The 23,668-nt window shown below is 43.1% G+C and overlaps 1 protein-coding gene across 5 annotated transcripts in view; it reads right to left on the bottom strand.

The window, feature by feature from the left end:
- Nucleotides 1-23,668, bottom strand: part of LOC114659767 (voltage-dependent R-type calcium channel subunit alpha-1E) — a 207,554-nt gene that overhangs the window by 89,822 nt on the left and 94,064 nt on the right. For 3 of the 5 annotated variants that reach the window (XM_051933031.1, XM_051933034.1, XM_051933032.1), the window contains exons 17-23: nucleotides 15,007-15,104; nucleotides 13,076-13,768; nucleotides 11,480-11,760; nucleotides 8,757-8,865; nucleotides 7,325-7,454; nucleotides 4,020-4,079; nucleotides 1,627-1,733 (exon numbers count right to left, since the gene is read on the bottom strand). In XM_051933031.1, coding sequence (XP_051788991.1) covers nucleotides 1,627-1,733; nucleotides 4,020-4,079; nucleotides 7,325-7,454; nucleotides 8,757-8,865; nucleotides 11,480-11,760; nucleotides 13,076-13,768; nucleotides 15,007-15,104 — 1,478 coding nt within the window. The remainder of the gene's footprint in view (nucleotides 1-1,626; nucleotides 1,734-4,019; nucleotides 4,080-7,324; nucleotides 7,455-8,756; nucleotides 8,866-11,479; nucleotides 11,761-13,075; nucleotides 13,769-15,006; nucleotides 15,105-23,668) is intronic. The other 2 variants (XM_051933036.1, XM_051933033.1) reach the window with 2 other exon arrangements.

The following is a 23,668-nucleotide window of genomic DNA, read 5'->3' as shown; positions in this document are numbered from 1 at the left end:
GCCTGATTTTGTAGGTCTTTTGGAAGCTTCACACCCATTTGCTAATTGTTTGTTCCCTGAACCTTAATACAGAGATGACGTCAAATGACAAAAGAGATGAAAGGAAGCTATGAAAAGGAGCAGGTGACCATGCAGAGGTGAAATAAAAGGATTACCCCATCACATTCCTAGCAGAAGGCCACAGCAACAAAATCCCAGGAAAGTCAGGAAAGAAACAGAAAGAGAAATTAACTTGACAGGCTCAAGCAGACACTTTAGTTAAAGCTCTTTCTTCACAAAAGTACCATTTCAACCAGAGAGCCTGCAGAAGGAAAACCCCATCTTACAATCACACAACCTCTAACTCATTATTTTTGACTTTCCTGTTACTGTTTTTCCCAGTATATCTGTTCATGCATTAGTGATTTGTAGAATCACTCATTGAGCAAATGATTAGGACCAATCATACATCTGCTCATCCATGCAAGTATCTACTCAACCAATCCTGTGGCGGCAGCACAATGTATAACATCGCGCAGGTAAATGTGATCTTAGTGATTTTCACTGTGGCATGATTATTGGTGCTAGATGTTCTAGGTTGAGTATTTCTGTAACTGGTGATCTCCTTACTTCAAAAAACATCCAATGAGCATCAGTTCTGCAGACAGAAACGGCCTGTTGATGAGAGAGGTCAGTAGAGAATGGGCAGCCTGGTTCAAGCTGACACTCTGATGACCACTCTGTACCACCGCAGTGAGCAGAAAAGCATCTCAGAATGCACAACACTTCTAACCTTGAGGTGGATGAGCTACAGCAGCAGAAGACCATGACGGGTTCTACTTCTGACAGCCAAGAATAGAAAAGTAAGGCTACAGTGGGCACATGCTCACCAAAACTGGACAGTGGAAGACTGGATAAATATATCCTGGTCTGATGAATCTCAATTTCTGCTGTGATGGTAGGCAACCAACAGCATGAACCCATGCACCCAACCTGCCTTATGTCAACAGTCCAGGCTGGTGTTTTAATGGTGTGTGAAATGTTTTCTTGGCACACTTTGGGATTGTTAATACCAATCAATTATTACCTGAACCTACTGGAGTATTGTTGCTGACCATGTCCATCCCTTCATGGCCACAAATGACCCATCTTCTAATGGCTACTTCCAGCATGATAGTACACCATGTCACAGTGCAAACTGGTTTATCATGAACATGACCATGAGTTCAATGTTCTTCAGTGGCCTTCCCGGTCACCAGATCTGAATCCAATAAAGCACCTTTGTGGTATGGTAGAACGGGATATTTGCAGTAAGAAGGTACACCTGAGAAATCAGCAGGAATTGTGCAATAAAATCACATGGACCAGAACCTCAAAGAAATGTTTCCAGCATCTTGCAGAATCCATGACATGAAGAATTAGGAGAGTTTTGAGGGCAAAAGGATGCCCTACCCAGGATGAGTATAGTGGTCCTAAGAATTTGCTCATTGAGTGTACTCAGGTGCTCATATTCACTCTTTTACTCATTCCAAGTATCACCACTTCATTTTTGTCATCAGAAAAACTTCAAGTTCATTAGAAAATGAGCTGTTTTGAAGTCAAAATTAAATCTGAATGCGAAATTAAAGAAAGAAGAATACCACTTACGCTAGTGCAAAGGCAATCAGTGCTCCCACCACGACAATGAAGTCCAGGATATTCCAAAGGTCTCGGAAGTATGACCCTTCATGAAGGATCAAGCCCTGATCAATCATCTGAAATAAGCAAAAAGAGAGTTGGCGTGCTAATACAGTAACATCGGATGAAGAGAAAAGTCAGCTGAAGCTCAGAAATGGACCTGGATGGTCAGTTGTGTAGTTAAGGTTATTAGTGACCATTTTGGGTCATTTCAGACTGACTATTTTCAGAGTGTAATCACACAAACACTGAATGGTGACAATTTGGTATTAAACTGCAAAGGTACCAACGCACCCGTTACACCCAAGAAAACACCCCATAGGAATGAAAAATTCAAAAAGGTGATCTGCTTCATATCTTGTTTGCTTCTGCCTGACAAAAATGAGATCAGAAAGAAATAAAATGGAGACATTTTTTTCTCCTCCTTCTCCGATATTTTTTTCCGGAGAAAAACATACCCCCCTGGTCTCACAAGGGTCACCTCTTGAGTTTCTGGAGGTCCAAGAGAGAGAAAGGATGACCAAAAAGTGTGTGTGGGCTATCCAGGATATGCAAAAGGGAGTGAAGATGCGGGTTTGTGTAACAAATAAGATTCTAGCTCAAGGAGGTCTACACCAGGGATCTTTTTGTAGTCCTTACCTCTTTGATCTGGTTATGTATGTGTTGAGTCAGGGGATAGAAGACCAATCCTCCTGGTGCAGACTTTGTGCTAACAACATTGTATTGTGAAGTACCAGAGAGGAGAAAGAGGAAAATGGAGAAGACTTTGGAAGATAGGGGATTGAAGATAAATAGGAAGAAGATGATCAAGATTCAAGGAGAGCTACCAAAAATAGTGGAGAAGTTTAAATATCAATGGTCAGTGGTAGCCCAAGATGGAAAATTAGATGCAGAGATTGAGTGCTGTATGGACGGAACAATTGGAAGAAGGTATCAAGAGTATTGGGTGATCAAAGAATTAAGGTGAAGGTTAAAGGGAAGTAAGACCAGCAATGGTGTCTGGAGCTGACACATGGCCACTAAAGGGAAAAAAACATGGATATGATATAAATGAGAATGTTGAGATGGATGTGTGTAGTTACAAAATAAGAAAGACAGTTTAAGGTACAGCAAAAGTGGGAAAAACATCTAAGAAAGGGCAGGAAAGTAGGCAGAAGAGGGATGGACACATGACAAGGCCAGGCGGCGATGAATAATATGTGGGCAAAACAGAGATGGGCATGGAAGTGCAGGGGAAAAGAAAATGAAGGAAGCCAAAGCGGAGGTAGATGGATAAAGTAAGTGAAGATTTGGAGGAAACGGGCTTGACTGACAAGGAGGTGGAGGAGTGAGGGTATGAAGAATGTCGATCAAGCACATCGACCACACGCAGAAGTGGGAAAAGATGAAGAAGCTTTAGGATTTGTCACAATTATTACCTTAGAATTTTTCTGGTGCTGTGCTGGTAGTCTTTTCTCCATTAACATGACCCCTAATTTGTAACTCAGCCTCTTTTTATGTTCTTGCATTACTTGCAATAATAATTCCTCTTAACAGTGGAAGTCCAAACAAAACAAACTGATCTTTTTTGTTTTTCGTATTCGTCATTGCTGTTCTCTGTGTGTAAATGGATGTTGTATGTGTTTTTGGTTGTTTTAGTGTGGGTCGAGATCATTTCATACACGACATAAAAAAATGTTAGGTGGACAGAGGTCATTTTTGTTTTAAAAATGTCATATTTAAGTAAAGAATGAGTAGTGTGGACATGTTAATGAGCTACACGGCCTCCTCTCGTTTGTAAAACATATCTTGAATTTGTTAACTAAATGAAAAGTCAAAAAATGTAAGTAATATAGAAAAAAATGTATGGGAGGAAAAGAACATTTGAATCTCTGGTGAGATGTCACATGACCATTGTGAACATGTCACTGCAACTGAAAAGACGTAGCAGCATTAGAGGCTGGGTAAAGAAGAGCATCTCTGGATTGAAGCGACCCGTCTAGCTCTGGGCTTTTTTTAGTCTTGAAAAACATGACGAGAATTCATGTTTCCGAAATTCTCAGTGCCATCAGGTAGGTTGATCTTTCAGCTTTCTTAAAAACTGAAGGACTCTGCTCCAGAGCACCAGAAAAAAGTGTATTCAGCATGGAAGAACATCTACACAGAAAGGATTGGGGACTTTTGCAACACAAAAAAGAGTCATGCCAACTAAACAAGCGTTCTTCTGTCTTTTATATGGCATGTTACAGTATTTCCTTATACAACTGTAATGAAACATGACAATATTCTTTATATAGTTTTTTAAAATATTTAATCTCAATTAGGACTTTTTAACTTTTGAGGACCATCATGCTCAAAATGTATGTAAAATTCCACAAGCTTACCTTAATGATCATTTCAAATGTGAAGACCCCAGTGAAAACATAATCAAAGTAGCGTAGTACCTGAGTGGGAGATGAGTAAAAGTTATTTTCACATACATGTTGTTTGTGCCTAATCATTATCACTTTGAACCCAAAATGTTAGAGACAGGATATCATTCTGCATTCAGTAACATAAAACCCTGCTGGTGGATCCAAAAGTACTGGCAGAACTTTACAAGTGGACATCACATAGAAACAGGTGACCAATCTTATAAAGAATGATGGCATTATTGTTGTGTTGTAATAACACACACACACATACACACAATCCATCAGTGGGAGCCATTTTGTGTAATCCACCTCTAGCACATATCAGAACACCAGATCAGCACGAAGAGGTTTGTGATAGGCATAGTATTGTGCTGCTGCGTCATCTGTGCAAACCCCACTTCTGGTACCACATGTCAAGAACTGGGTTTCATGTTGCACAAATGAAAATTATAAGAGTCCTCTTTAAAAGCATGTCTTATTCAGAGTTGTAGGAACAAATTTAAAGTATTGGGCAGGTGATGAGCATTGTCTAGTCTTCACCAGGAATAGTGCTTGGAGTTTTGCTCAAAGAGTTCAATCTTTGTCTCATCAGACCAAAAACCTTTTTTCCTCTGCTCTCAGAATCCATTAAATTCTTGTAAGTCTTTAACTCAAGAGTAGCTTCCACCTAGAAGTCCAGCTGAGATGGTTGTAATTCTAAGAGGTTCTCCCATCTCAGCAAGGACTTCTGGAGCTCTGGTAGAGTGACCTTTGGGTTTGTGGTAACTTCCCTGACCAAAGTCCTTCTTGCCCAATTACTTAGTTTTTTTGCTAGATGGCCAACTCTAGGAAGTTCTGGTACTTCCAAACATTTTCCATTTCACAGTTATAGAAACACACCTGAGGAGTCACAAACACCTATGACACCAATGGTCCCAAACATGATGGTGCCCTGAAATGGGGGGGACCATAAGGAAGAACTGTTATGTGACGGAAGTGTATGCAAATCTCATCTGAATTGTTTGATTTGTAATTTTTAACTGTGGACAGAGGGTTAAATCAAGGAAAAAACATGTGTCTTTGTCCCAAACATTATGGAGGGCCCTGTATTATAGATATATATACACACTCACTCGCCACTCTATTAGGTACACCTGGTCAACTGCTTCTTAACATAAATATCTAATCAGCCAATCACATGGCAGCAGCTCAATGCATTTCAGCATGTAGACCTTGGCAAGACAACCTGCTGAAGTTCAAACCGAGCATCAGAATGGGGAAGAAATGTGACTCTAAACGTGGCATGGTAGTTGGTACCAGACGGGCTGCTCTGAGTATTTCAGAAAATGCTGATCTACTGGGATTTTCACACACAACCATCTCTAGGGTTCATAGAGAATGGTCCAAAAACATGAAGATATCCAGTGAGCAGCAGTACTCTGGGCCTTGTTGATACCAGAGGTCAGAGCAGAATGGCAGACTGGTTTGAATTGATAGAAAGGCAACAGTAACTCAAATAAGCACTTGTTACAACCGAGGTATGCAGAAGAGCATCTCTGAACGCGCAGCACGTCAAACCTTGAAGCAGGTGGGCTACAACAGCAGGAGACCACCCTGGGTGACACTCCTGTCAGCGAAGAACAGGCAAGTGAGGCTACAATTCACTCGGGCTCACCAAAATCAGACAATAGAAGACTGGAAGAACATTGCCTGGTCTGATGAGTCTCGATTTCTGCTGTGACATTCGGATGGTAGGGTCAATAACATGAAAGCAGGAATCCATCCTGCCTTGTATCAACGCTTCAGGCTGGTGGTGTAATGGTGGGAGGGATATTTTCTAGGCACACTTTGGGCCCCTTAGTACCAATAGAGCATTGTTTAAATGCCGCAGCCTACCTGAGTACTGTTGCTGACCACATCCATCCCTTTATGACCGCAATGTCCCCATTTTCTGATGGCGACTTCCAGCAGGTTAACACGCCATGTCACAAAGCTCAAATCATCTCATACTGGTTTCTTGGACATGACAGTGAGTTCACTGGACTCAAATGGCCTCCACAGTCAACAGATCTCAATCCAATAGAGCATGTTTGGGGTGGGGTGGAACAGGAGAGTCGCATCACGGATGTGCAGCTGACAAATCTGCAGCAACTACATGATGCTATCATGTGAATATGGAGGAAAATGCTTGAGGAATGTTTATAGCACTTTCTTGAATCTACGCCACAAAGAATTATGACACTTCTGAAGGCAAGAGGGGGTCCAACCCAATACTAGCCAGGTGTACCTAATAAAGTGGCCAGTGAGTGTATATAACATTTGGATGAACTGAATACAGTATACGGTGTATACATTGATTAGCACAACTTTCCTTTTGGAAATATGTTGAAGACCTTGTTGGTTTTAGCTCCTTTTTGGAAGCTCTCCCACCTCACAGCTTTTGGTGAGGGGTTTTGAATCAAGACCCTGGGGTGTTGGCCTTGTTCCACCTAACTCCATCCCCTTGAGCGATGTTCTCCATTGATTCCAATGTCATTCCACCTCCCACAGACTGCTGCACTGGCATCACTAAATCGAGCTGTCGTGAGTGAGTTTGGGTGTGCAGGTACCACGTGACTCGGTTCTACCAGGACGGACCCTCACTATGTTTAATTCTAAAATTGGATGAATTGGATTCAAATGATGGATGGGAGGTTAGGATGGGTCTGCAACCACATAATGGTCACTTGTAGAGTCAGCTAGCGTCGATTTTTGGTCAGAAGTGTAAACCGTTTCCTATCCACAATTTAAATTTTACTTTTCTTTGCTATCACCAAACCTGTGATGAGATGATGAAAGGAGACATCACCATCCAGATGTTGTACATCACTTGTACAGCTGGATAATTCCTAGCAAAACAGAGAGCTTGTGATTGACGTTCAAGCATCGGGAGAAACCAGAAATAGAAAACCAATGAATTTTGTTTCGTTTAGTCGCTGGTCTCCTAACAGGACAGCAGGTGCCACACCAAGGGAGACAGTTGCAGGTCACAGGTGTATAAGGACTTCCCTGAATATTTAATTTCAAAGACAGGGTAAATACCATTGGGCAGAACAGCTGGCAAACGAGAAGCTTGTTAAAAATTCATACGTGTGCAATCAATAATCTGCCTTTCCTAAATTAGCACAGTGCATGTGTGTGTGTGCGCGTGTGTGTGTGTATGCACACGTGTTCACGGGTGGCACTGTCAGGAAACTCAATACCAGGGAGCCAACACTGGGGTTCAGTGGGTACAAGCAGGACGACGGCTGTCTCACTTTGTTCCAGTCCGAGTTGGTGGCCACCGGGTCCTCTGCTGCTAGTGCTATGCTGCTCGCCGCAATCACCAGCAGGATGCACATCTCAAAGTAGCGCAGGTTCACCACATAATGGCAGGCTCTTCTGATTCTGTGGGAGCAAAGAAATGAGACAAATCACTACCCACGTGGTGAAGTCTGGCAGCTGAGCAGGCAGGGATTTTGGGCACCTCCACACTCTTTCTCTTTTACACTCTTACTCATTTACACAAGCGAGTATCATCTATTAGTGCACTCCACTTGTTTTTGTGTCCTCTTGTCACTAATGCATAAAGGTGTCCCGGTCAGGAAGGTTCACCTCTGCCAAGCTGAGGTTTTGTTTCACTGAAATTCTGTTCAAGTTCATTAAGAAGGGTGGGTTTGGGACAGCTGCCAGCCAGATCTCTCCAGTAAAACCTGTCAGTATGGATCAGCCCGTCTGAGCAACTCAGGACAAGCACAACGCTTGCAGGTGAAAAACACTGCCTACAACAAATACTCTGCCAGCAGGGGGAGCACTGAAGAGCAAATATGTCTGACTGACAGATCGATGTGATACAGTGTGCCCACGGGCAGGGACTGACCATGAAGGCCAGCAGCTTTTAAGCCTGGTGAGGATCTGCACCAGCACTCCCTACGGTGGAGAGATAGTCATTAAAAGCATAGCAGTAGGGCGGCAGACACTCTGGGTATCCTACAGACACATGGCATCTGCAGCATCACACTATTTTATGAGTGAGACAAAGAGGTTCAAGCCTACACCTTCCATGATGAAGACCTTCAATGTCCTGAAGGTTTAACTTTGAAACTTTGTGTGTTCTGGAAAAAGAGAACAGCTGGCCAAAAACTTTCAGATAGATTATAATATATGAACCCATGTCCACATGCATCTCTGTGGCTACAGAGCTACCTATTATCTATCTGTTATATAGTGCCTTTCATATCTATCTATCATATAGTGCCTTTCATATCTATGTTTTTATTTATTATATAGTGCCTTTCATATCTATCTATCATATAGTGCCTTTCATATCTATGTTTTTATTTATTATATAGTGCCTTTTGCATCCATCTTTCTATTATATAGTGCCTTTCACCTATCTATCTATCATATAGTGCCTTCCCTCTACCTATCTAGTATATAGTGCCTTTCACATCTCTGTTTATTATATAGTGCCTTTCACATCTACCTACCTATTATATAGTGCCTTTTGCATCTACCTACCTATTATATAGTGCCTTTCACATCTATCATATTTGGCACTTTTCATATCAGTCTGTCTACCTGAAAGCAGCCCATACTCTTGAGTGCCACTGCTGCCCAGTTTTCCTGCCTCATGCCCATCTGCTGACTTCATCTACTGCAAAGTCTGCTGCTTTAATGGAAGGACAGGGTTTTGTGGGTGGAGCTTACGGATTCGTAGTGCTGAACAGGAACATGCTCTGATTTGCTGTCGACTTTGGCCCGCTCAGACCTTCCTCTTGCTTTGTGTCACTGGAAGCTTCCGTGTTCTTACTGTTGGCTAGAAGCAGACAAGACAAATTGTTTAGCGCGAGTTGTTGGAGGGTCCGTCATTGCATAGTGCTGCCTCCCTGCCACTCGCCCACCTGCTCCCCAACACCCCTGAGTTTTAGGGTTTGCTGGTAGTAATGTTATGTAATGTTTAAGAATTCAAATTATAAAAAAAAAAAGGGACCCCCCCCCCCCACTTAACATTTACAGGCTCACACTCCCCATTTTACGTTTCTGTGTATTGATTATTGTCAATGGCAGAGACATGGCATCACTTATTTCAGCACAGCAGCACCACAAACTGAGCTTCTGGCCACGGCTGGCCACGTCTTTACTGGCTCTAGGGGTTACAGTAAGGCGGCGTTTTAAAAAGTTGCTATGCTCTCTAGGAGATGCATGAAGCAACATACAAACCACGGAAACGGCTCTTCTGCCTCTCACATCCAGCCCAGATGTGAAGGACACCTGCTCATGTGGCTTTTTGTTCTTCATGGCTATGACTCCATTGTGACTGTTTGTCTGTTCTCTTTCTCCACCGTTCATCTTGAGGTTTCCCATCTGGCGGTGGTGTATAGTAAATCAATGATAAAAGGAAGATGGATTACTTCAAGTAGCAGAGATTTTCAGATTTCTGTGAATGTGATCTTCACCGTACGGGTCAAGAACCTTTCCCTTCCATTGCTTACTGTATTTTGGTCATATGTTTCAGTCCAAGTCTCACTAGTGACAGCTGGGTTCTACTGGTTTAAGTGACGGTGGCCTTCTTAGGTCTTCGATTTAGTTCCGTCCTTTGGTTAATCTTCAGCTGTCTTGATAAAAGTGCAGGATGCACTTGACATGAACCAGAAATGTGAACGAGGATGAGGACGGTCGTTTGCACAAGCTCTTTGGTCTGATGCACTTAAGGAAGAGTGGAGCTAAAAGTGGATGTCACTTCTGTTCTTAGAGATATGTGGAGAACATCTCACTCATCTTCTGGACTTCTTACACTCGGGTCTGTTTCTCTGATGTCACTTGCAGACTGCCTGACATCTTCCTCATTGTTGACCAGATGTGTTGTCCTATCCCTTTAAGTAAGCAGTGGGCTGGCCAACCTCTTCTCCTTGGGCGTATCCTCATTTTCCTCGCTAGACACTTCTGACCCCTCATTGTCCTCGTCATTTCTTTGGTCAGGTACTGGTATTCTTGAGTTATGTTGAGTTATGTTTGGTGTCTCAGTGACTTCCAAGTTGCGAGATCCTTCTTTTCCGAGGTTCCCATTCTTCTTTTTCATCTGAATTGTCAATGGCCTGCTCCCTTGGACCCAGTCTGGATGCTTTTCCCTAATTTGACTTAACTTGGTGTGAATAAGAACATAAGAAAGTAATATGAATAAAAGTGTGCCATGCTATGCAGTGAAGGGGCGATGATGATGGTGATGGTTATGAAATGTATTGAGGATAGCACATTGCCCAGTTTCTTCAACCCCCATGGCACTCTGACTTAGTGCACTTAGTACCCATCCCATGGCTCTCTGTTCTAGTGCACTGCCTATTCACTTTTACCCACATGGCACCCAACCCCGGTGGTACACTGATTTAGTTCAGTGTCCATGCGCGTCTATCTCCATAACACTTTAACTTGGAACACATCCTAGTCATGTAAACCCAGTCACCTAAATCCTGGCAATGGCACAGATCAGCCACTTCAACCCTAATGGCACTTAGTCTTAGTTCATTACCCAGTCGCTCCAACCCGGTGGCACTCTGGTTCAATGCAGTGCCCATTTGCTTCTAACCCTCTGGCACTGTGGTTTAGTATGGTGGCTATTTTCTTATATCCACTTGGTATCCTCTCAATCACACATGGCAGTCATTTCATTCACAACAGCCAGAGGACTTACTACACTACCCCGTCACTCCAAGTTTGGTGGCACTCTGGTTTAGTTCAGTGCCCATTCACTTCTACCCCTGTGGCAATCTTGTTTAGTGTAATGCCTATGTGATTCTATTACTGAGGCACTCTTAGTACAGTCAGTGCCCATTCACTTTTACCCACGTGACACAATGGCAATCACACAGAGGTGTCATTTCAATGCCAACAGCACTAGGACTTAGTCCACTACCCAGTCACTCCAGCACTTATGATGCTCTGGTTTAAGTGCAGTGGCCATTCACTTCAACCCCGAAAACACTCTACCTTAGTTCACCTATTCATTTCTACCCCCATGGCACCCTGGCAATAACACACATCATTCACGTTGACCAGACAACACACTGACTTAGAACAATACAGGGTCACTTAAACCCTGTGGGCACACCGGTGCAGTGCAGTGCCCATTAGCTTCTGACTTGGGACACACTACCCTGTCACTGTGGTCCTGCAGGAGGACAGCATGGGCATTTCAGGTTTCACTGTGGAGCAGGTCCTGGAGGCATTTTGTTCAAAATCCCATTCAGATGACGCAGGAATTCCTTTCCACATAAGCCCACACCACCCCCCTTCCCACTAGTTTTAATGACTATCCAAAACCATCAACTCAACTTGGCTCTGTAATCTGGGCTAAACTAAGCAATTTTAGACAAATTCTCTAACCTCCTACGTGTCCCCTTTTGAGCGAGCGGCGCATGCGGCTGTGCTCATACCTGTCATTGGGCTCAACTCCAGGGGGTTTCTCAGATCGCCGACCTCAATTACAATACTGGTCTGAACTGGGGGTTTCTCAAGGTTGAGCAAGCAGGGGGCATTGCCAGGTTCACTTGTGCCTCCTGTGCCCTGGGAGCCGGCCTGTTGACTAATTTGTTCTTCTGGCATCTGGAGAGGAGCTTTGGTGTCTGAGAGGGTCTCAGGATTCTCTTCTTCTGTCACTTTTGGCAAGCTCATCACCGGCCTTGACTCACTAAAGAGCGGCACACCTTCGTTCAACCTGAAGGAGACAAATGCAAGAATGCAAAGTGCTACTTAAGCTACTTTAATCAACTCTTTGGGACTACATTGGTACAAGGGGTAGGCAAAGCATTTTGGACCACCGCCTATACTGTAGTCAGCAGCCATACCACCTGCACTTCAGAAGAGGTCATCCACCTGAAGCTAAACATGTTCAGGCCTGGCCAGCACTTGGATGGGAGACCATTTAGGAAATGCTTAGGTTGGTGCTGGAAGAGGTGATGGTGTGGCCAGTAGGGGGCTCCTATGCTAAAGAGAAAACATGGGAGGCCAAAACAGAGGTGGATGGATAAAATAAAAGATCTAAAGAAAAAGGGTCCGACTGGGCAGAAGGTGGAGAAGTTTGATGAAGCACATCAAATCCACATAGAAGTGGGAAATGATGAAGAGGATAGAAAAAGAAGTGTAAGAAAAGCAAACAAGTACAATCCATAAATTCTCCAGTATCCAAAACCCTAATTTTGATTGCAAGTAAAAATGATTATGACTATAGCAAATTACTCACAAAGTCAACATCATAACAATGTGAAAGGGATATTATGTGTAGTCATATCACACCTATTTAAGATGGCGGTGTGTTACACTTGAAATCCAAGCTTTGGATTCTTTTAAATAAAAGTTCACTAATGTTTAGTTTCGACAGGGACAGTTAAATTATTGAGTTTAAGGAACTTTTTCTTACGTTTCCCTCAGATTTTGACTTTCGCGCCTCAGCCCTGACAATCATCTATGATGGCTTCTTGTGACTCTCAATCTCTATTTGTCCTTTCCAAGCCAATATTCTTCTCTCTCTGTATATCCCTCTGAAGATCTCCTTCTTAAATCATTAAATCTTCTTAAACTCGGATCAACATGTTCAGACTCTTAAAGTGACATTTGAAGTGTTAAGGAGAAGCTCCACCTCACAGAAACACATAACCATATTGTAATGTGAAAATGCAGGACGCAATCCCAAAAGTTGCAACGGCTGCTCTTTCCCGTCCTCACTACAACCCTCACCTTCCTTCTTTATATTTCTAACTCTTTGGCACCCGCACAAGATACCATCCCAGGGCTGTGTTTGCCAGATTCAGTCACGTTCAAAAAAGGGTATGGGCTGGTGTTACTCGCTGATGTGACGGTCTTCAGATTATGGGGAGGAAACATGAGTATAGCAGATACATCGAATCATCCAATGAGAATGATTTAACAATTTGAGAATAAAATAGTAGCAATCTTGAATATTTTGTATGTGTGCCTCTTCACAATGTTCAGGTGTTCAGTTACTAACAACCCTGAAGAATGAAAGCACTCACCTCGACTCGCCCTCGGGCTCTGGCTTGTCCCCTTGACTCTCAGGCTCCGTCACTTCCTTCTCCACTTCATCCACCTGCCTCTCCCTGCTCACGGAGCGGCTGTCCTCGCTGTGAGAGGAGTCCTTTGATTTGTCCTCTGGGCGCTCCCGGTGGTGGTGTTTGCTGCCGTGTCTTAGTCTTGCCCCTTCCTCTGGGGTCAAGCCTTCTGGCAGAGGACCTCGTGACCTTCGAGTGGACCGGTGGCCTCGCTCACCATTAGCCCTAGGGCTTTGTCTCTCTTCTTTGCCGGCCTGAGAGTGATTGTTCACCCCTCGGTTTTCCTTCTTCTCCGGCTGCCCCTCCGCCTCTTGCGGCCGGGGTTCGGCAGGCCGACGCAGGCTCTCGTTTGCCCCTAGCTTCCTGTGACGATGGTAGCTGGCACCCCTGTCTAGCTCATCTAATGGTTTCGAGTAAAGGGCCTCGCGGCTCGACATTTGCCTCTGACGCCTCAACTGGCTGGTTCTCTGCTCCCACACTGACATGGTTAGCCTCCTTCTCCTTTCCCTTCTGGACAGAAAATAGTTAGGGGCAGTGAGTGTTTGGCTGTTGTGGAGGGCTTCTAAATTTCCGACAGCTTCGACACTAATGCTGTGCCTATTTCTGCGGAATGTCCTTTTCCTAGGACACTCTCGGAAAGAGAGAAAGGGTTTTTTCCTGGTAAAATAATTCCAATGAACAGATAGTCAAAGTCTGCTTTACAGGTTCTAACCAGAGAGAGAGGTCAGACCACAATCAGCAATTTCAAGCCATAGACGACATTGTACCCTCTTCATGGCCAGCCCAGTACTTCCCATCACCCCCTCACCATGCCTGGTTCTGGCCATCAGCTTTGAAAATAGCCCACACTTACTTAGGACAGTACCGAATTTTGACCAATGTTCCCAGAAGAGCTGTTGGGGTGGATAGGGGGAGAGGGGGTTCTGCACTGTTTTCAGGTGCGATGGAGGAGGAGAATGAAGATGGCTTCCAAGTCCAGAACCCAGCTCAGTGGTAAACACTGGGTAAAATTCATGGCTACCCTAACTCCCTCATGAACCCCTGGGGGCAAAAGCTGATGATGTCCAAAACCCAAACCGTCAAGAGGGGAGAAATGGTAAGCAAAGAGTTTCACTTGAAAAGGGTACAACATCCTATCGCTTGTGGTAATCTGACTTCCACTGAGAGTTGCGTCTGACGTGGGATATTCTTTAATTCACAATGACCCCCCACCCTCATCCCCAATACTGCATGCGTCTTTCATGCCATGCATCATACCCAGAGGCGCGAGCACCAAACACCGGATCGGCGGCAGCATGCAACACACAAGACACCATTCACAGCCGAGCAGGGCGTCCACGCTGTGCCGGAAAAATTCCAAAAAATTATTTGGGAGCGTCGATGCAAAGATGGCCATAGCAGTAAAGTAACGCAGGCACCTTTCGCAGTGGAAGGAGATCACTTCTCAGATTTTGTGCAGCCCTGTCCATTAAAAAGTACCGCTCCTACTGGCCAATTTACTTTTTGCCCCCACCTCCCAAACTTGCTCTTCTCACAAAGCCTCCCCTTCCAAAAGTAGGCACACCCCGTTCCACTGCGAAAGCAAATCGTGCGGGAAGATGTTTTGAGGGAGCCACAGGAGAACTGAGGTATCCTATGGGAATTCATAAGGGGTGTAGGAGATGGGCGTACCACAGAACCTAAAATATCCCACCCTAAATTTCCTATCCAGAAGTAGGTCTTCAGAAACAGGCAGCGGCTTTGGGGGAACCCACAGCTGCTTCCCTGGCAGAACAGAAATCTGTGATATCTTCCGAGCCACCCACAGGTTGGCCTTCCATCTGAAATGCGGGCGTTGTTATTCATTGAACGTACCAACATAACATGTGAGGGGCGTGCACGGAAAAATAACTCACTCGGAAGCCATCATGTTGGTGGCCGACATGGGGCTGACCTCCTTTGCCTTTTGCAAGGCATGCTTTTGGTTGAAGGCTTCCTCTTCCTCCTGTTCTTCCTGTAGGAGGACAGAAGCCACAATTAGAAAGAAGAACCCCCCTAAGCAGATGAGTGAGAGTTTCTGTGTGAGCCGAGATGGAAGTAAACAGACAAAGCAGTTACAGCAGAGGGGTCATCAAAGAGATTCAACCTGCGGTCAGATCCTCAAAGAGCAAATACTCTTTCGGCCCAGGACCCCCCAACCCACCATCCGCCTCACTTCTGGACACTCTCATCCCATCACCCACTCTTTAACATCACATGCATTTATTAAGTCAATTCAGTCTGGTCAAATTATATCAGCATAACATAAGGACCTGTCATGCTGCATTTGTTCGGGTGTTACTGTTATTCCAAACGAGCAAACTCAACTATTTCACTTCCATGAGGTGGGCTTTGAGTGTTGTTTAAGATTAATGGATCTTCGCTTGTTCTATGATTGCATGTACACGGAACTGCTATCCTTTTTAGTTGGTCATCAGGTGGTCTTCAGACCCCTGCACTTTTTCATGTCTTGTTAAGTTGCAGCCTTGTGCTAAATACCCACGAATGACAAAGTGAAAACAAGGATTTGGACTTTTTACTCAGTCTTCTTAGTCTTCTTGGCTTTGATGCAACAAACTTCAAACACACACATGTATTTGGGGATCTTCTGCCATTCTTCTCTCCAGAGCTTCTCAAGATCTGTCAGGTTGAATGGAGATTCTTGGTGGACCGCACCAGAGTCTTTCCAGAGATGTTCAATTGGGTTCAAGTCTAGGCCCTGGCTGGGAAGCTCAAGGACATTCACAGAAGTGTCCCGAACCCACTTTGTGAACCTTCAGTCCAGTCTGAGGCCCACAGTGCTCTGAAGCAGGTTTCCATTAAGGACATTTCAGTGCTTTGCTTGACCCGAACTAGTCTCCCAGTCTCAGATGCTACCACCACCTTGGTTCACCGTTGGAATGGTATCACACAGGCAATGAGAGGATCCTGGTTTCATTCAGACATTGATGCTAATCCTGACTTTCATAAGACCAGAGAATCTTCCCTTCCCACAGTCTTGAGAGTCTTTTAGGTGCTTCTTTGCAAACTCCAAGCAAGCTTCCATGTGTCTTTTAGTGAGGAGAGGCTTCTGTCTGGACACTCTGCCATAAAGCTTAACTCGATGGAATGTTCCTCCTGGACGTTTCTCCCATCCCGTTGAGCCAGAGTGACTATCAGGTTCTTGGCCATCTCTCTTATCATGGCTGCTCATTTTGTCTGGGTTGCCAGCTTTAAGAAGAGTTGCAATCTCTTTCCATTTAAGAATTATTATGTGCTTTTGAAAACCTTCAATGCTGGAGGAATTATCTTGTAGCCTTCCCCAGATCCGTGCCTCGACTCAATCCTGTCTCCAAGCTCTGCAGACACCCCATGGCTTGGTTTTTACTTGCCAGTGGGACGTCCTATAGACAATCAATTGAATGGACCACAGGTGGTGTGCAAACATCTCAATGGTAAGCAATAGAATGGGATACACCTGAGACAAATTTCAAGTATCATAACAGAGGGTCTGAATGTTTGTGTCAGTGTGATACTCCAGTATTTTTATTTTTAATGAATGTGCAAATATTCTTAAAACCCTGTTTTTGCTTGGTCATTCGGGTGTTTGAGTTTGCCTGATGATGGAAGCAAGTTGACAACAAGGCTGCAACACAGCGAAATGTGAAGAAAGTGAAGGGGCCTGAGTGCTCTCTGAGTCCACTCTATGGTGCTTCGTTGCTACCACATGACAGTCAGAAGTGACGTCAGCCGGCTGTTACTATTTAAGATGGCATCATGCTAGCTTTCTTGTCCAAGGTTGTGGAAATTCTAAGAAACCTTGCATGCAGTAGCCAGTCTCAAAATCTCACTGGGGAGTTGGGATTTTTTTTTTTTTTGGTCGGTGAGTTTTGGTTTATTTATTAGACTTTGGTGTGGTGATCTGGCTGACTTTTGAACCTTTGAGCTTGACTTTCTTTCTAGCTTATGAAATTCTTTTTCCTATCATCTCCTGGCCCACAACCTTTGCGTCTCTGTGTGTGCCATTCCTCACGTTGCTGTTATGATCAGCAGCTTCTATAATTTATTTGTGAGAAATTTTGGCTGCAATTTCACACTCTATGTGACTATCTTGTGGTTTTGAGACTAATGGAATAGAAATTTAACTTTACTTTTTGACTTTAGAGTGTTTGCTGCCATTGTTCATTTGTTTAGAAGTCTTTGGGATGTGCGCCACTTTTCACTGTTATGAATTAGCGTGTTTATATGTTGTGATAGACGGCCGGCAACTCAATCCGGCCGGGTCGTCCCTGAAAGAGAAGAAAGGAGGAAGGCAGACTTTTCAGGGCACTGCCTCCTCCGGGACGCTAAGTGGCAGCACCTCTGGATGGCAGCGGTTCCCCGGATTCCCTCAGGGCATCCTGGGACATGGAGTCTGTTTCCTCAGCCCTGTTGGGTGCCGTGGGTGCCGCCAGGGGAAGCTCACAAAGAACCTGGGGACTCCTACTGTTACTACAACCTGGAAGGACTTCGGAGTCACGAGGACGGAAGCCCGCAGTACTTCTGGGCTACTTGAGGACGGATGATATGGCGTTTGACCCGGAAGAAGAGAAGGAACACTTCCGGGTCATGGACTATTTAAAGGACTGGTGAAGACCCCTGTGGGAAAGCCGGAGTTGGGAGGGTGTGTAACGGAGCTGCTGGGAGTGGAGGATTGTGTTATTGATTATTGTTATTAATTATTGGGTATTGGAGAATTGTGGAGTGTGCGGTGCTTGGTGCACTGTATTTAAAGAAAAATATTAAAATTCTTCTTGGTGCTTTTTACAAGTGTGTCTTGGACGTCTGTCTGGTGGGTTTCACGGGGCAACAGCGACCCCTAGCATCCACAGTGTTTTATCATTTTTTGTTGCCTTTGTATTATTATCATCTTTCATATTTTTATGTTATTTCTGTCAGTTTTGTTTATTATTGGATGTTTACTTATGTTTCTTGTTCTTTGTGGGTGGAGCCCCAGGAGGTGGGGCCACCCAGGCATCACCAATGCTGTGCCTTCCCTCTTGTATTTAATTCAGCTGAGTAGGCTCAGGAGCAGGAGGTCATTCGTTTACTGTGGAGCCCCTGGATTACGGCTTTTTCCGGTTTTTTTTCCTACCAATTTTGGATTTGTTTGTTGTGGATTGTGTTTTTTTGGCAACTTCTTTTGCCTTTTATCTACTCTTTGAGTGTTTTTGTCAATAAATCTTTAATAAAGGTGTTATCCTTTTTGTACTCCCCAAAAAACAAAGTTATTATATTCAATGTATTAACTAATATAAAAATTTGAAAATACCAAAAAGATTATAAAAAAATCCAAAAATTCATAAATAAATCTTCAAAGAGTAAACAAAAAGAAAAACTCGAAGGGAGATCTTAAAGTCAAAATTATTATGGAAAACAAAAAACCTGCACAAGAGCCTGGAGAGAGAAGCCTGCCAATCCAACTAGCTGCCAGTGTTGTGATTCAGGCCTAAAAACTTCAAAAAGGCCTGAGGTCTACCTCTTCAAAAAGGGCATGAGGCCGACAAAAATCACTAAATGGGAGAGGGAAACTATAAAACCAGAGGTTGACCGTTATCCTCCCTCTTGTGGGGCTTTATCATTATGTTGTTTTGCCAGCTTCCCATTTTTAGGGCCTGCACCGGCTAAAGCCAGCAGGAAGTACTTGGGGTCTGGCTGAGTTATGGGGAGCCTCTTCTGAGCAGGTCAAATGAACATCCTGGCCTGCTCTTCAGATTATTTTAGGAGGCCTCATGCTCATTCTGTCTTTATTTAGACTTCACTCCTTAACACTGATGTCCTCGGAGTGACGGTTTAAACTTAGTTTCCAACATTTCAATGGGTTGCCTGAATTTGTGGCGAGAAGCCAAAAATTAGTCCTTCGGCACCCAGGTCACCATTTCGGACCCAGAACAGATTCTCAGCACTCCGCAGCACGCCTGTGGATACTGAGACTAAGAAAGTGCTCATAATTGGCAATTCCATAGTGCGGAATGTTAGAATTCCAAACTCTGTTAAAACAGCATTTCATGTTAAATGCCTCACAGGGGCCAAGATTTCTGACATAGAGGCCACATTGGATCGAGTCGCCGACAATGAAGTATCTACCTTATTGCTGCATGTCGGCACTAATGATATTTATTTACAGCAATCTGAGGCATTAAAGAGGAACTTCATCTCTTGGGCTATACAAAAATAAGTTGTATTGTATTTGTGCTTTGTAAAATGATTTTTTGCTTTGTGATTTATCGCTTTATGAAGTTTTGTTCTTGTTTCTGACTTTTGGTTTTTGATTTATAACCTAAACTTGATAAAAGATAGACTTGCCTTTCTCCTCTGACCTTGGCTTGCTCTCTGACTACGTGTGTCTCAAAGTCACTTTCATAAAAACTTTACTGTCATTTATTCCAAGATAGTCTAATTGGCAACACATGCATTTGAATGCCCCATGGGTTGCTCTCCCTGATTTTAATAAATTATTGATGCCCTTGCTGAGTAAAATTCAGACAATCTGTATAGAGAGTCGGCAGGTTTGACACTCCACAATTCCGAATATTTGGTCATAAATGGTGGTTGTGGCATATTTAGAAGGTTTATGTTCTGTTTACGTTTTACCACATCGCCATTTTATTTACTCAACAAGCGCCGCTATTCCAGAGGTTTTGTATTTCCCATCTCCCTGGCAATGGATCCCAGAATGCTCCATGGCACTCTCATTGGTGACATTATTAGAGAAACGACTTAAAGATCGTCCTCAGGAGTTCCAGTATTTAAGTTTGATGTTATTTTGACTTAACTCTATTACTGAACCTCTGCTCTTGTTTTTTGACTTCAATTCCTGTTTCTCGCTTTGATTTTGACGTTGATCGTATTTTTATCTACAGTTTGCCCATTCTCTGACTATGTTCCTCCTGGCCATTTTTCATTTTTTCTTTTATTGTCTGTCACGACTCAGTACACCATGTTGGCAGATGCAACAAATCACACGTGTCCTCTGGAATGTTGCTGGCCTTTGAACTCAAATGTCATTGGTGTCCGGGTCAGTTGGCTGGCCGTATTTAAATATCTAGTGATAGCCAGTGACTGGAAAAATGTCTTTCTTCAAAATAGGGTATCCCTAGTAGTTCTATTCCGTCATTTTCATAGGTGTCATTTTCATAAGTTGTAAACGTAAATGTGGAAGTCATAACAGTAAGACAAGCAGGTGTGAAACGATTGGGTGAACGTTTGTCAGGCAATATCAGAAATCGTAGTCAAGAGAGATCGACTGTAAACTTGTAATTCCTAATGAAATAAGTATTCTTTCAATCCTCTTTGCAAAGAGTGTTCCCCTTATTCTTACATTAAAATCAATAATTAACACATCTCCTGTCTCTTATAGCAGGTAGTATCAATTGATGCCTGTGTGACAGAGCCCAAGCAATGGGAGCGCATTCATAGACAGAAAGTGTGATACTAACCCAATGATGTCATTCATCAACATGGTGGCAAAAAAAAAAAAAAGGTGGAAACAATAAATAAAAATAAATTCCATAAAACCCAGAAGGTTGAAAAATATTTCAAAACTCGAAAAAGAGGTCAAAGAATGATTAAAGACTGTGACACAAGGAGACGGACAAACGAATAGCAAGAGATATCTACATCAGACAAACCTGGAGATTGAAGGTAAACAACCGAATGTTTGCGAAGAGCGCCTACCTGTCCAACTAGCTGCTACACTTTCAAAAGGACGACAGGCCTACAGAATCACTACATGGGAGGGGGAAACCATAAAAACCTTAGCCAATCCCCCCCAAAACACAGCAATTACATAATTAAATTAAATGTATTAATTAATACAAAAATTCTAAAATTCTACAAAGGTTCCCAAAAAAATCCAAAACTTCATAAATAAATCTCCAAAGAGCAAACCAAAAGAAAAACTCTTAAGTAAATGTCAAAACAATTACAAAAAATTAAAAACCCAACAGTTTTTGAACATGAACCTGGAGATAGAAGCTAAACAATCACATCTATTCAGAGAGTGCCTGCCTGTCCAACTAGCTGCTATTGTTGTGATTCAGGCCTAACAAATTCAAAAGGCCCAAAATCTACACATTCAAAGAGGGCCATGAGGCCTGCAGAATCATTAAGTGGGAGATGGGAACCATAAAAATCCTTGTCCCTATAAACAAAGCAATTAAATAATTAAATCAAATGTATTGACAAATACAAAAATTCTAAAATTCCCAGAAAATGTAAAAACCCATTCATAAATCTCCAAAGTGCAAACAAAAATAAAACTCTGAAGGAGATCTTAAAGTAAATGTGAAAAGTGTTACAAAACATAAAAAAGCTAATGGTCTTTGGACATGAATCTGGCGATAGAAGCTAAACAACAATGTCTTCCCAGAGCGTGCCTGCCTGTCCAGCTAGCTGCTATTGTGTTTTAGGTCTAAATCATTCAAAAAGGGCATGAGGCCTACAGAATTACTAAATGGGAGAGGAAACCTATGAAAACCCTTGCCCCCCCCCAAAAAAAACCAAAGCAATTTAACAATTAAATTAGATGCTTTAACTAATCCAAAAATTCTAAAATTCCAAAAGGGCTCCAAAAAAATTCATAAATAAATCTCAAAAGTACAAACAAAAAAGGGAGATCTTAATGTAAAAGTCAAAACAGTTATGAAAATAAAAAACCTAACATTCCTGCAAATGAACCTGGAGATAGAAGCCAAACAACAATGTCTTCCCAGAGAGTGCCTGCCTGTTCAGCTAGCTGCTATTGTGTTTTAGGTCTAAAACATTCAAAAAGGGCATGAGGCCTGCAAAATTACTAAATGGGAGAGGAAACCCATGAAAACCCTTGTCCCCAAAAAAAACCAAAGCAATTTAACAATTAAATCAGATGCTTTAACTAATCCAAAAAATCTAAAATTCCAAAAGGGCTCCAAAAAAAAATCCAAAAATTCATAAATAAATCTCAAAATAACAAACAAAAAAGGGAGATCTTAATGTAAAAGTCAAAACAGTTATGAAAATAAAAAACCTAACATTCCTGCAAATGAACCTGCCTGCCTGCCTGTCCAACTAGCTGCTATTGATATAAGTTATGTCTAAAAACATTCAAAAAGGATGAGGTCTAGGCATTCAAAAAGGGCCTTCAAAATCGCTAAATGGGAGAGGGGAACCGTACAAATCCTTGTCCCAGAACAACAAATACTAAACATGGCTTAATTAAATGAATGACTAAAATAACTTACTTAAATGTTTAACCTAATCCATCCATCCATTTTCTAACCCGCTGAATCTGAACACAGGGTCACGGGGGTCTGCTGGAGCCAATCCCAGCCAACACAGGGCACAAGGCAGGAAACAATCCCAGGCAGGGTGCCAACCCACCGCAGGACACACACAAACACACCCACACACCAAGCACACACTAGGGCCAATTTAGAATCGCCAATCCACCTAACCTGCATGTCTTTGGACTGTGGGAGGAAACTGGAGCGCCCGGAGGGAACCCACGCAGACACGGGGAGAACATGCAAACTCCACGCAGGGTGGACCCGGGAAGCGAACCCGGGTCTCCTAACTGCGAGGCAGCAGCGCTACCACTGCGCCACCGTGCCACCCTTTAACCTAATACAATAATTCTAAAATTCATAAAAGACTCCAAAAGATATTCCAATATTCAAAAAAAATCTTTATCTAAATGTCACAACTGTTACGGAAAATATTTTCCAAAAGGAGAGGTATTGAGCCCAAAGCAAAAGTTCTAGAAAGCTGGTAATCCAAAATCCTAAACGTAAAAAACACCAAAAGGTCTGAATAACAGAAGCCTCTGAGCTGGAGAGGTGAAATCCACAGAGCACTTGAGGTTACATCCGCAGACCATAATTTCAGCGGGTTGAGGGTGCAAACGGCAAAAACCACAAAGAGTACGATTAATGCACTCTCAGAACAGACAAGGGAGTTGGGGAGAAATTACAACATTGACATAAAAACACTAAAGAAACAAAGCTATGAACACAAAACATCTCACAGCACAGAATAAAATCCAAAGAGATAAACCAACCGATTCTTGCTTTACGCTTGGGCTGTGGGTCCCCCAGTATTAGGGGGACAGGCACATTTATGAAAGGGAAAGGAATCCTTCTGGCAAACTGCACTCCTACCGTGTAGATTGCTTGCTCAAGAAGAAGCTGCTAGTAAAATCAGAACATGTCCACGGGGTGGCCATTTTATTGGGACAGTTTAGCTATTAGCAAAATAAATGGACTTGATGGACTGAGTGGTCTCCTCCTGTTTGGCAAACTTTTTATGTACTTGTGTCAAACTCTTACTGAGTAGCACTCAGTAAGTTGACAAACACCTAAACGATATGCCTTTGCACATCACAGTATATGGAGGGAGGGCATGAAATCTGCACCACTCAACCATCCATCCTTCCATCTCTCCATGACCGCATATCCACTTCAGAGCTGTGGTGAAATGGAGCCTCAGTGATGGGTGTAAGGCAGAAATCTACCCTGTAGATGACTTTAAAGAGTAGTACCCGTG

Source organism: Erpetoichthys calabaricus, chromosome 10, assembly GCF_900747795.2.
Source record: "Erpetoichthys calabaricus chromosome 10, fErpCal1.3, whole genome shotgun sequence".
Lineage (NCBI taxonomy): Eukaryota > Metazoa > Chordata > Cladistia > Polypteriformes > Polypteridae > Erpetoichthys > Erpetoichthys calabaricus.
The sequence above is the reverse complement of the archived record's forward strand: the minus strand, read 5'-3'. Positions and strand labels throughout refer to the sequence as shown.